The 14647-nt window shown below is 38.1% G+C and overlaps 1 protein-coding gene and 1 pseudogene across 1 annotated transcript; one reads left to right on the forward strand and one right to left on the reverse strand.

Moving 5' to 3' along the window:
• Window positions 1–268: 268 nt before the first annotated feature.
• Window positions 269–2431, forward strand: LOC136169319 (cytoplasmic dynein 1 intermediate chain 2 pseudogene; annotated as a pseudogene).
• Window positions 2432–7494: 5063 nt separating this feature from the next.
• LOC136158819 (olfactory receptor 6C2-like) lies at window positions 7495–8433 on the reverse strand. Its single transcript, XM_065920643.1, has one exon. It carries the CDS (start codon window positions 8431–8433, stop codon window positions 7495–7497), a length of 939 nt encoding a protein of 312 aa, XP_065776715.1.
• Window positions 8434–14647: the final 6214 nt, after the last annotated feature.

A 14647-nucleotide genomic window follows, 5' to 3' on the forward strand; every position in this document is an offset into this window, starting at 1 on the left:
CAGTGGCCACAGGACTGGAAAAGGTCAGTTTTCATTCCAAACCCATAGAAAGGCAATGCCAAAGAATGCTCAAACTACCGCACAATTGCACTCATCTCACACACTAGCAAAGTAATGCTCAAAATTCTCCAACCCAGTCTTCAACAATATGTAAACTGTGAACTTCTAAATCTTCAAGTTGGTTGTAGAAAAGGCAGAGGAACCAGATATCAAATTGCCAACATACGTTGGATCATCGAAAAAGCAAGCGAGCTCTTTGGAGCCAATCCAGCGAGGGCGGCGTTTGCTTAGCCAGCCGCAGGCTATTAGGCTTAGTCTTTGAGTTTCGGCAAAGGGGAAACACTTCGGGTCCTTGGGTGGAGTCTTTGTCTCATCTCTTGGATACTGCTTTACTCAGGTTGCAAACATGTCTGACAAAAGTGAATTAAAGGCAGAGTTGGAACGTAAGAAGCAGCGGTTGGCTCAAATCAGAGAGGAAAAGAGGAAAGAAGAAGAAAGAAAGAAAAAGGAAACTGATCAGAAGAAGGAAGCGGTTGTTCCTGTGCAAGAAGAATCAGATCTTGAAAAAAAAAGAAGAGAAGCGGAAGCATTGCTTCAAAACATGGGTCTAACTGCAGAATCCCCCATTGTCCCTCCTCCTATGTCTCCATCCTCCAAATCTGTGAGCACACCAAGCGAAGCTGGGAGCCAGGACTCTGGAGATGGCGCGGTGGGATCTAGGACGCTGCATTGGGATACAGATCCATCGGTTCTTCAGCTTCACTCAGATTCCGATTTGGGACGAGGACCTATTAAACTTGGAATGACTAAAATTACACAAGTTGATTTTCCTCGTGAAATTGTAACATACACAAAGGAAACTCAGACTCCAGTTATGGCTCAGCCCAAAGAAGATGAAGAAGAAGAAGATGATGTGGTGACTCCTAAACCACCTATTGAACCTGAGGAAGAGAAAACTTTAAAGAAAGATGAAGAAAGTGATAGTAAAGCTCCTCCTCATGAGCTGACTGAAGAAGAAAAGCAGCAAATCTTGCACTCTGAGGAATTTTTAAGTTTCTTTGACCATTCCACAAGAATTGTAGAAAGAGCTCTTTCAGAGCAGATTAACAGCTTCTTTGACTATAGTGGAAGAGATTTGGAAGACAAAGAAGGAGAGATTCAAGCAGGTGCTAAACTGTCATTAAATCGACAATTTTTTGACGAACGTTGGTCAAAGCATCAGGTTGTTAGTTGTTTGGATTGGTCATCTCAGTATCCAGAATTACTGGTGGCTTCCTATAACAACAACGAAGATGCTCCTCATGAGGCTGACGGTGTGGCCCTTGTATGGAATATGAAATACAAAAAAACTACTCCAGAGTATGTGTTTCACTGCCAGTCAGCCGTTATGTCTGCTACGTTTGCAAAATTTCATCCAAATCTGGTTGTGGGTGGTACATACTCAGGCCAGCTTGTGCTGTGGGATAACCGTAGCAATAAAAGAACTCCCGTGCAGAGGACTCCGCTGTCAGCTGCAGCACACACGCATCCTGTATATTGTGTAAATGTTGTTGGAACACAGAATGCTCACAATCTGATTAGTATCTCTACTGATGGAAAAAATTTGTTCGTGGAGTCTGGATATGCTTTCCCATCCACAGGATAGCATGGAATTAGTTCATAAACAGTCAAAGGCAGTCGCTGTGGCATCTATGTCCTTCCCTGTTGGAGATGTCAACAATTTCGTTGTTGGAAGTGAGGAAGGTTCTGTGTACACAGCATGTTGCCATGGCAGCAAAGCTGGAATCAGTGAGATGTTTGAGGGACATCAAGGACCATTTACTGGCATTCATTGTCATTCAGCTGCTGGAGCAGTGGACTTCTCACATCTTTTTGTCACTTCATCATTTGACTGGACAGTGAAACTTTGGACAACTAAGAATAACAAGCCTTTGTACTCATTTGAAGATAATTCAGACTATGTTTATGATGTTATGTGGTCACCCACTCACCCAGCCCTGTTTGCCTGTGTGGATGGCATGGGTAGGCTGGATTTGTGGGATCTCAATAATGACACAGAGGTGCCAACTGCAAGCATTTCTGTGGAAGGTAATCCTGCTCTTAATCGTGTAAGATGGACCCATTCTGGAAGAGAGATTGCCGTGGGCGATTCTGAAGGACAGATTGTTATATAAGATGTGGGAAGCAGATTGCTGTCCCCCGAAATGATGAATGGGCACGGTTTGGCCGAACACTTGCAGAAATTAACGCAAACCGAGCGGATGCAGAGGAGGAAGCAGCTACCCGAATACCTGCTTAGCTCCTGAAGAGAGAATGTGTAGCCTTAGTGGATTTGGGGAAGACTCGAAGTAGATCCTAGAACTATTTGCATGCTTCTGTCTGAATGATAATTAAAAGGAAATTTTGTGGATTAAACTATGGATATAATGTAGCAAGCAAGTCTTACAAAGTCCTTTTTTATATAACATGCATCTTGTTTTGAATTTGTGTCATTTTTAATACAGCTGATTGACTTTACAGAATGCAACTTTTTCTGAATTCTTATACACAGGTGTATATTTGGTATTCTTTTGAAGTCGTTTCAGCTTATAACACTATATATAATTATTTCTAAAGCACAGATTATGGTCTACATATTTCTAAATAACCACAATTCACTTTTACACTGATAATGTGCTCATTAACCATAACATGTAGGAACATTGTTTATTCTTAGCTATAGCATGAAAACATCTATCCAGTTCCATTCTGATATTCTCTTTTTCTTTACAATTCTTGTGATAACTGTCTATAAATAAAAACAAATATGCTTATAAAAAAAAAAAAAAGCAAGCGAGTTCCAGAAAAACATCTATTTCTGCTTTACTGGCTACACCAAAGCCTTTGACTGTGTAGATCACAACAAACTGTGGAAAATTCTTCAAAAGATAGGAATACCAGACCACCTGACCTGCCTTTTGAGAAATATGCATACAGGTCAGGAAGCAACAGTTAGAACTGGACATGGAACAACAGACTGGTTTCAAATAGGAAAAGGAGTACGTCAAGGCAGTATACTGTCACTCTGCTTATTTAACTTATGCGCGGACTACATCATGAGGAACGCTGGGCTGGATGGAGCACAGACTGGAATCAAGATTGCCAGGAGAAATATCAATAACCTCAGATATACAGATGACACCACCCTTATGGCAGAAAGTGAAGAGGAACTAAAATGCCTCTTGATGAAAGTGAAAGAAGAGAGTGAAAAAGTTGGTTTAAACCCCAACATTCAGAAAACTAAGATCATGGCAATTGGTCCCATCATTTCATGGCAAATAGATGGGGAAACAGTGGAAAGAGTGACAGAGTTTACTTTTTTGGTTCCAAAATAGCTACAGATGTTGCCCACAGCCATGAAATGAAAAGATGCTTAGTGCCTTGAAATATAACTCATGACCAACCTAAACAGCACATTACTTTGCCAACAAAGCTCCTTCTCGTCAATGCTATGGTTTTTCCAGTAGTCATGTATGAATGTGAGACTTGGACTATTAAAAAATCTGAATTCCGAAGAACTGATGCTTTTGAACTGTGGTGTTGGAGAAAACTCTTGAGAGTCCCTTGGACTGCAAGGAGATCCAACCAGTCCATACTAAAGGAAATCAGTCCTGAATATCAATTGGAAAGACTGATGTTGAAGTTGAAACTCCAATGCTTTGGCCACCCGATACGGAGAGCTGACTCATTTGAAAAGACCCTGGTTCTGGGGAAGGTTGAAGGTGGGAGGAAAAGGCAGTGACAGAGGATGAGATGGTTGGATGACATCATTGACTCAATGGACATGAGCTTGAGTAAACTCCAGGAGTTGGTGATGTACAGGGAGGCCTGGTCTGCTTCAGTCCATGGGGTCACAAAGAGTCAGTCACAACTGAGAGACTGAACTGAACTGAATAAAATTTGTATACATATGGTCCTTTTCTAATTCAATAACTAAATATTTATGTGGTAAAACTATATATTTTCATTATCACTTCTGCATTATAATTTTTAATGGATAAATCATTATTTAATAGAGCTTGTCATATTTTTAAAAAGTGTTAGTTGCTCAGTCATTTCCAACACTTTGTGACTGCATTGATTATAGTCTACCAGGTTCCTCTGCCCATGGAATTCTCCAGACAAAAATACTGGCATGGGTAGCCATTCCTTTCTCCAGGGGATCTTTCCTCCCCAGGAATGGAGCCTTGGTCTCCTACATTGCAGGCAGATTCTTTACCTTCTTAGCCATCAGGGAAGCCCTCTCATATTTAACTATTAGACAATTTCATGTTAAGTGTTTTATATAAACCTCCTTTATTTCCTTAGTTTGTATTATCAGAAGAGGAATTTCTGAGGCAAGTTCCACTTATATGTTAGAATTTTTAATTGTATTGACAAATTTACCCCAATGTGTAATACCACTTATATAAAGCAAAAGTGTCTGGCTCTATCTTTGGCACCATTGGGATTATGGGATCTCTAGGAATTCCACTCTTATCTTTTGCTTGAGTTCTGAGTCAACAACAAGTAAATGAAAAATACCAGTTTTATTATAGGGTATTGAAAACATGGTTTTGAATATCCCAGTAAGAAAATCTTGATTAGTCTCATCTCCAGGTAGGTAGTGCTACAAAACCAAAACTATCCCACTACCTTGGACAGATTCTTTTTCTAAATGACTTCAAGGAGTCCGAAATCTGTCTGCTGAAAAGACAGTTCAAAAGAGGAAATTCAATAGTCTGAGGCTTCCCTGGTGGCTCAGAGGGTACAGAGTGCCTGTAAGGCGGGAGACCCAGGTTCAGTCCCTGGATTGGGAAGATCCCCTGGAAAAGAAAATGGCAACCCACTCCAGTATCCTTGCCTGGAAAAATCCCATGGATGGTGGAGCCCTGCAGGCTACAGTCCATGGGTTCACAAAGAGTTGGACATGACTGAGCGACTGGACAATAGATGGAACAGTCAGGTTTCACAGTAAGCAAGTTTAAAGAGAAATCAAGAAAGCCATTGTGACTGGAGAATAAATTGTGTAAATACAAATAGTATCAGAACTCAGGTTTTGTGCTGATTCATCCTTCCTATTAGTTGGGTTCATCGACTCCTTTTTCTTCTATGTCTTTGAGAGGAGTGTAGTGTTTCTAATTGAGATGTGAAAAGCTTGATTTACTTCCTTGTTTCTCAGTGTGTTAAATAAAAAGATTTAACATTGCTTAAATGGAACTACTAAGGAGAAAAATTACTTTATTAATAACTGCCTCATTCTTGGATGAAGATTTCACATAAATGAAGATGCAGCTAGCATAAGTGATGGAGATAGCAATCATGTGGGAAGAACAAGTGGAGAAGGCTTTCTTCCTTTGTTGGGCAGAGTGAAATCTTAGAATAGTGTTGATGCTATAAATATAGGAAAGAACTACACACATGAATTGATGATGAAGGTCAACACAGTGCACAAAATAACCATCTGCTCTATTAGCCATATGTCTAAGCAAGAGTTCTTCCAGATATGATAAATATCAATGTAAAAGTGATCAATTTCATTCAGATCACAGAATTCCTGGAGTTATTATAGATGTCTCCTCTGTAAAAGATTATTCTTTAGTGTTTCTAATGGATTTATTCAGCTTTTTTAAAACAAAGCAACACTAATCACCTTTGGCTTTCCATAGATTCATATACACACTAAACACATAATAGTAGACTTGAGACAAAATAAACAGGAAATTCATGACATTTAGGGGAGGCATAGTGTCTGCAGAAAATAGGTGCCAAAAATGACTACCTCTTTTCTTCCTGTCCACACCCGCTGCAATGTGTGCCCCTAGCTCCTTCCAAGCCCAGGTGATTCTGTTTTTCTTCCTTGAACGTTGACTGGTCCTATGACTTCCTTGACTAACAGAATGCATGTGGAAGAAGGGATAGTGTGCCTAGGAATCCAGAGGCCTTGCTTTCTTCCATTCTCTCCCCTAGGGCCTCGTAATCTTACCATGTGAATCAGTGTTAGCTAAGCAATAAAACATCGTCTGGAAGAGGGTTCATTTATCTTAGTAAGGAGCCATTCAGTTTCTAAGTATGAGAATGAGGCCCTATTTGACAACAAGACTCAGTCATCTGTGAGGACAGTCCTATAAACCTAGCCAACTAAGATCAGCTGATGTCTGCTCAAACTGGCAAAAACCACAGTTGATTCACAAACTCAAGTTTTAAACCACTGATTTAGGGATGATTTGTTACTACATAATAACTGACTGCAGGATGTGGCAGTTACATATATGAGGGCCTCCTCACAGAGGGCTAGGGAGAGACACAGGAAAGGAAATCTTTGTATAAGGCGATGCCTTGACCATGGCCTAGAAATGAAAGTCAAAAGCATTCCAGTCTGGACCATTGAGCTTTACGGTGAGAAATGTGAGTCATGGAAAGGAATAAATAACCACTTGTAGAACATCTTTATTTGAGAAATATTAGTGAAGTATGTACCTCCTGTTTTTTTTTAACGGTAAAGATAATCTTTGTGGTGACAATTATGTCTTCATATTGGATTCTATGTTTATAACCCAGGGCTTCCTTGTATTTTGCTGGTTTAATTTTCTCATTGTATAGAATTTTAATTTGCTGAGATTTGATGACTCCTTTTGGCTTAATTTAGCTATCTTTAGGGTGTGAATTGTGTTATGTATTTCAGCACTAGTTTTACTTCATCATCATAAAGATGGTTTTAGTGTCTCAGCAGATTTTATCATTCCACTGCCACCTGGGTGATGAATTAATGTAGAAACTGCTCTTTACTTTAGGGGAAATCTAATGAATCTAAATACTAAAACTTTTGGCTTTGAAGTTTCTTTTACAAGGTAGATGTGGATCTCCACATGTCTAAGTTCTTATATTTCTTCTCCAACATTAAAATCCTTTCATTATTGCTCAAATTAACCCACAATTTTTCTTGAATAAATAACTCCTGTTTGAGAAGATATATATATATATACATATATGTATATATACATATATGTATATATATATATAAAGCATGTATATATATATATAATCATATATATATGTGCGTGTATATTTTGGATATTTGTACTTAGAAGACAATTGCTACTATTACTCCATTATTTTCTTATGAGTTCAAAGATACAATTCTTTCCATATAAGATGTAAGAGTTCTCTTATTGATCAGAGGCAGGTTAGAATTCAGGAAAGACCTTTCTCATGGAAATATAATATCATGTTCTTTTGATTTGAGATATTATCTTGGATAAAATTTATTTTCAACAGGAGTGGACATAGCTTGTTTATATCACATATTTAAAGTATGATTTCAAATCCAGGATTTAATAATAACAGTGATATAAGCATGCTAATACAAATAGAAAATAGACCAGAATACAACAGTTAAGATGAACATTGTGACTTCAAGTCTCAGTGATCTTTTAAAATTTATATTATTATTTTATGCTTCATTTTAACATTCCTTTACTTCCTTGAAACCAATGAAATTCTTTTGATTAAGTCTGTAAAAGCTTGCTTTACTTGTTTGTTCCTCAGGCTATAAATAAATGGGTTTAACATGGGAGCAACTGAAGTAGTAAGCACTAACACACACTTATTAATCTCCACTTCATCCTTTGCTGAAGGTTTGACATAGATGAAGATACAGCTTCCATAGGTGATAGAAACCACAATCAGGTGAGAAGAGCAGGTAGAAAAGGCCTTCATTTTTTGCTGAGTCGAAGGCAACTTTATGATGGTCTTGATGATGCATGTATAGGATAGAACTACACACAGGAATGTCCCAATGATAGTCAACACAGCAATGGTAAAAACCATCTGTTCTAGGAACCATGTGTCTGAACAAGAGATTTTTAGCATAGGAAAAGCATCACAGAAAAAATGATCAATGATATTAGAGTCACAGAATTCCAGCTCTAAGCCCAGGGAAGCTGGTGGAAACATGACCAGACAACCTGCTATCCAACAGCAAATAACAAGTCTTCCACAGACTCTACTGTTCATGATGGTTGCATAAAGTAAAGGTTTGCAGATGGCCACATAGCGGTCATAGGACATGATGGCTAGGAGAAAAAACTCTGTTGCTGCAAAAGTGAAGATAAAAAATATTTGACTAAAACAAGCATTGTAAGAAATATTCTTGTCTCCAGTTGATAAGCTGTATAAGAATCTGGGAATGCAGACTGTGGTGAATAAGGTTTCTAAAAAAGAGAAGTGTTTGAGGAAAAAGTACATGGCAGTTTTAAGGCGAGAATCTACTAAAGTGAGTATAATGATGGTCAGGTTCCCAGTGACACTCAATGTATAGGAAGCAAATAGAAATATAAAAATCAGAACCTGCATTGGAGGATCATCTGTTAGCCCCAGGAGAATGAATATAGGTAATGATGTATGGTTTCTCATCACTGACTTGTACTTCTTCTCAAGCTCCTGACAAAGTCAAGTGTCACTGAACTGAGAAAGCCTGTATGAAATTATGAGGCATAGCTACAGGGCAAAAAAAATCCAATCAATGCAATGAATCGTCATTTTCTTCTTTGACTTGACAATGACGGATCAAAACTCAAATTGTCAGCCCTTTTGGTGTTCACTATAGGTATCCTCAAATGCAGATTTTTCTGTACTGGAGTCCACATGTTTAACTCTTTGCATGTTCTCATCTCTATTTTTTCAATTAATTTAAATTTTGTCCCTTGTATACTGAAATGTATTTAGCTATAGAATTAGAAAGGATAATCTGGGCTGTAAGATTTTGTGGATTTGATAGTATTCTTTTTCTTCTGAAGAGTAATTCTTCACTACTCACAGGTTTGAATGAGCTCACAAGTTGCTTGAAGTGTGGGTTTTTGTTAAATGCAAATTAACGACATTTGTATAAAATGTCAAACTGGAGGCCATGTGTGCAGTATGAATGCTTTTACTGCAGTAACCAAAGAGTTATTTTATTTAATGTATTTTACTTTTGGTGTCAGAATTGCCATCAAAAGAACATAGCTTTCCAATGTTGCTATTACCTTGAAATTTCTACATCAATATCTGATCTTCCCTCCATTTGCACTCTGATAGAACACAGTATTGTATAAGTACAACATAAACGAGTTACCTGATGCAGTACTGGGCAAAGGAATTATGACAAGGAAAAGAAAATCCTGAAAGAATTTAACCTCAGTTGTTTGTACTTCCAAGGTCAGTAAGGGCAGGATGAGACACAGGTTGGAGACAAAAGACACGTGACAATTCCCTTTCAAGTAATGATTTGAATTGGATCCTGCAACAGAAAAATGACATCAATGGAAACTGTGAAATTCCAAATAAAATCTATATTTAAATTAATTTATTTTAAATTATTTAATTCTTTTTTTTCAGTGAATCCTTCAGCCCTCTGAGACCCTCCAAGCCGGAGCTGCTAGCACTCTCCTCTCTGTGTTTCTGGGAACTCACAGAGAGGTCCTCCAGTGCAGTGTGTAAGCTCAGTTCCTGGGCACCTGGAAAGTGAGCCAGGCACCACTATTTGTCCTCGCTGGCGACTGCTGACAGGGGGGCACCCAGAGAGCATACGGGACTCAACAGGCAGAGGTGGAGACACTCTCACTGCCTGCCTAGTCTGGCCGTAACTCAGACCTGTCCTTACATCAGTATTGTAATGCTATTTGCAATAGTCAAGACATGGAAGCAACCCGGATGTTCATCAGAGACAAATTGATAAAGAAGATGTGCTACATATATACAATACAACATTGTGTGTGTTAGTTACAGTCATGTACGACTCTTTGCAATCTCATGGACTGTAGCCCACCAGACTCTTCTGTCCATGGAATTCTCCGGTTAAGAATATTGGAGTGGGTTACCATTTGTTTCTCTAGGGGATCTTCCCAACCCAGGGATCGAACCTGGGTCTCTTGCATTACAGGCAGATTCTTTACCATCTGAACTATCAGGGTAGTCCACAGTCATGTATAATTCAGCCATCAGGGAAGCCCACTATTATGTGTAATTCAGATAACTGGTGGGAAGCTGCTATAGAACACAGGGAGTCCAGCTTGGTGCTCTGTGATGGGTGGGATGGGACAGGGAAGGGATGCTCAAAAGGTGGGGATATATGCATCATTGTGACTGATTCATACTATGTTAGTTATGATGGAAACCTACACAATATGGTAAAGCAATAATCCTCCAATTAAAAAATAAAGATCACACATGAAAAAAACTCTATTATTTGCACACATTGTTAATTCCTTAGTTTTAATAATACCTGTGTGATTACACAGGTTGCTACCATTAGGAAGAGCTAAGTGAAGAATATCTGGGAATTGGCTGCCCTACTTTGTAAACTCTTCTGTTAAGTACAGAATTATTTCATAATTAAAAATTTACCAAATAGATATTTAAATAGAAAGAAAACAAAAAAAGTGAATAGTAATTGCCAAGCACTTTCTCTCTGCCTGGCAAGATGATGGGGCAAATCTTCACATGGACAGTTTGTCTGGCATATATGTCCTTTTCTCCAATTTTTTGCTTCTTCATCCATATTTTTGGGGGTGATGTCCATTTTATATTATCTATAAGTATGGAAAATATTCTTTGAAATTAAGATTTGCAGTTAAAGCTAATGGTTTAATATTAATCAACTATACCTGAATTGTGAGGATTCTGTCTATACCTAAAATCTAAAATTATAATGTCAACTTCAGGCTTCCCTGGTGTCTCAGCCAGAAAAGAGTCCACCTGCAATTCAGGAGACCTGGGTTTGATCCATGGGTTAGGAAGATCCCCTGGTGGAGGGTATGGCAACCCACTCCAGTATTCTTGCTTGGAGAATCCCCATGGACAGAGGGGCCTGGCAGGCTGCTGTCCTGGGGTCACAAAGAGTCGGACACGACTGAGCGACTAAGCACAGCAGTAGGACCCAAAATGCTTGGTATCTGTGACCCCTTGACAGTACGCTGCTGTGATGAGGACGTTCATGTCTAGAAAGGAACGTTACCTGTGAAACGGCTCTTCAGAGTGCTTCCACCAAAGGGAGCATTCACTTTCCACAAACCACAGCAGCATTCTGGACAAGTTTGTGAGGCGTCTGTTTCCTGATACAACTCTGCTCATTCCCAGCTTCCCACCCCGTTCCTCCCTTTGCTGGACTGATACCGATACCTGTAGGTTTTTCAAGTCTAGGCTTAGCGTCACTTCTAGCAAAATACTTTCCTGAGTCTTCATTGTGCAAGTTATTGGCTTCTATTTTTTTTTGCCCTTCTAGTCCACTATGCTCATCTCTGTGTTACCACTAAACATGTGAATGTAATTTTACTAGCATTGAGCTATTCCTTGTTCTTTGAGATTCCACAACAGTTAGCACTATTCAATGGTTATCAAGAGCTCAATAAATATGTTTAGTGTAAAATTCACAAATTTTATATGTGCTTTTCTGACTCAGAATGAGCAGTCTGTTTTCTCACTTAGTGACATTTCCACCTTCTTTTGGGCTTCCCTTGTGACTCAACTGGTGAAGAATCTGCCTGCAGTGCAGAAGACCTGGGTTCCATCCCTGGGATGGGAAGATCACCTGGAGAAGGGAAAGGATACCCACTCTAGTATTCTGGCCTGGAGAATTCCATGAACTGTATAGTTCATGGGGTCACAAAGAGTCAGACACAACTGAGCGACTTTCATTTTCACTTTTCCATTTTCTTTTACGGACAGTTTTTCAATAAGTATGCAATCCCAGTTGGTGGTCTTCAATTTGTTATCTTCAAAAAGTCACTTAGATTCTTTCATGTTTTATCTTTCTTGGGGTATAAATGACATTACGATGCACATACTTAATATATATGCTATATATAACCTCTGTTGTCCATTTTCCTTCATTTTAAAAAATGAGGTCTTTAAACTATAAAAACTATTCCTTGCTTCTTGGAAGTGCAAAAAAGTCTACCTGTCATATTTAGTCCTAGACTAAAAAGAAAGTCATTTGAATTTTTTTTTTGTATTGATTAAAATTGTTATATATTTGGTCTTCTCTTTCATTACACATCTATCAGCTAACTCAAATATTCCCTATCCTTGTCACTGAATACCTTGTTGTCTTCCTCCACTGCTAAATCACAAGGCATTTGCCTTAGAGGCTTCATGTAAATGATTACTTGGAGTTTCATTTGGTTACTTAAAAAAAAAAAAATTCCTTCATAATCATAGGAAAGGCAGATATCAGCTCCCACTTGGTGCCTAGTCCTATTGTTTAGCCTAAGTTGTTTATAGAAAAAGAGAATAAGGAAAGCACAGGGAATGTTTTGCCTAAAAGTTAGCCTCCCTACCTCAACACCAGGTTAAAGTTCATAAAGGGATAGCACAGTATTTCCAGTGGTGGGACAGGAGTGAATTGTCTCTGCAGCCAGAATCCCTTCCCTCAAGTCCTGTTAGAAGGACTCCAGGTATCTGACCCTCCCAAGAACCTCAGGCAGCCTGTATGTCCTGAGGTGACTAAACTTTCCTTCCAAAAACGCCACTATTTTCTTCAGTCATTTGTATTCAACCTTCTTAATAACACTCTCATGAAATTAATTGACACATATTGATACAGATGTTGAAAAATGAATTTTCATTAAAATGGGAGAGACTTTTAGAAGATGGGGGTCACAGTCTTATAAAACATAGGCAAATAAGTTACTCAATGGAGCTACATTCACTTATCTTATACATAGTGTCTTTTTTTTTTTTTTTTTAATGAAGGTCAGATTAAGGCAGAGAACACTTAAGAGCATCCCTCTAAAATTCCACTGCATTTAGAAGAACTTCATCATATTGATACATGAAAACAGCTACTCAATGACTGAGAAGTCATATTTCATAAGTGGTTGATGAAACTGTTTGTAAAATGTTAAGCTGACAGATCATATAAGTTTATTTGGTATAGATACTTTCCTCAGAGGAAAGCACCATTTTAGACTTCAGAAAAGGCACAGGAAGTTATAAAAATACTTCTCTCATGGTCATAACCTCAGAGATTTGCTGAACCCCGAACTGATAAAGGGTGAAAAAGTTGTCCAGGAAGGTGTTATGGTGGAGAGATGTGGGTGGTCTCTGCCCATTCTTAGGAGCACAGACATACTCACAGGGGCTCTGCAGTTGAAGAGTTTTCGCTAAGTTGTCCTCCACGCTCACAAAAGGAAGATTTTCTCAACAGAAAGCCTGCCTTGTCCTGAGCCCAGGATATCTTTACTCCGGACCTACAGAGCTAATAGTAGTTTAAATGGGTAAGTAGGAATCTCTTTCTGTTGTTGGGAAAGTGTGATTTTCTGATATATCTGACAGAAAGGCATATTTCTAAACTGACGTAACTTTTCTTTTAAAAAAATTGACCTCATTTTCAATTAAGTGAGGAAGCAAACACCTCCTTGGTGATTCTGTCTTAAATGTCACTAATAAATCTCTTATGTAATAGACTTTAGGGATAGAACAGGAAACACAGGCCTGGAGAAAATGTCTTCATGAGGCACTTGTAAATAACATTAGCTTCAGAAGCAGGCCAGGCGCGGGAAAATTAGTTTCAGATTACAAGACAAGAGGCAACTATCCGTTATTTTATTTCAACACTATCTTAGGCATTTGTAACCTGATAAAGACAAGTTTTCCAATTTGTTAATCCTGTAAAGTTTGTAATTAATTTTAGTGTCAGTAAAACTATTCAATTTGATAATAATAGAAAAACATCTTTTATCAAAACAACAAAGTGATAACTTACTATTGATAGTTTTCAGAAATATCTCCCAGATCTTCATAATTCTTTTGTTTTTATATGTCATGAGGCTTTTTTTAGAAAGTGAGCCATAGTTGATTTACAGTGTTGTGTTAATTTCTGCTTTACAGAAAAGTAGTTCAATTGCACATATACATATGTTGTTTTCTATATTACTCTCCATTATGGTTTATCACAGGAGTCTGAATATAGTTCCCTGTGCTATACAGTGGGACCTTGTTATTTACACATTCTATTCATACTAGATTGCTCCAGCTAACCCCAAATCTCACACTCTCACTCCCTTCCACCCCCAGCAACCACAAGGCTGTGTTCTATGTCTGTGAGTCTTTTTCCGCTTAACTTTCATTTGTTTCATATTTTAGGTCCCACATATAAGTGATACCATTTGTATTTGTATTTCTCTTCCTGATTTATTTACTACGATAATCACTAGTTGCACCTGTGTCACTGCAGGTGGCATTATTTCATTCTCCCATTGTATGTGTGTACCACATCTTCATTCATTCATTTGTTGATGGACATTAGATTGTTTCTCATGAGGCTTTTTATTTCTATATTTATTTGTGACCTTATTCTATTTCATTAAATTTTTAATGTATATTTTTGCATTGATATTCACAATATTACATGATTATATATTTTTAGTTTGTTGCATATGCACATCTTAAAATGCTTTCTGTTGGCTTCAATTTAATATGTCTATGTGTAATTTTCTTTGAATATCACTTCTGTGAATTCATGGAACTTCTTAATTGTATATATTTAATTTTCCCCAATATTTTGGAAATTTCCAGCCAGAAGTTATTCCTATAATTTCTACCCCATTCTCTCTCTTTTACTGAACTTAAAATTATACACATGATAGAC

The sequence above is a fragment of the Muntiacus reevesi genome, chromosome 1 (genome assembly GCF_963930625.1).
Source record: "Muntiacus reevesi chromosome 1, mMunRee1.1, whole genome shotgun sequence".
NCBI classification, from domain to species: Eukaryota; Metazoa; Chordata; class Mammalia; order Artiodactyla; family Cervidae; genus Muntiacus; species Muntiacus reevesi.

Coding starts and splice junctions, on each gene's coding strand:
- LOC136158819 (XM_065920643.1), bottom strand. CDS start 8,433: ATGAGAAACCATACATCATTACCTATATTCATTCTCCTGGGGCTAACA.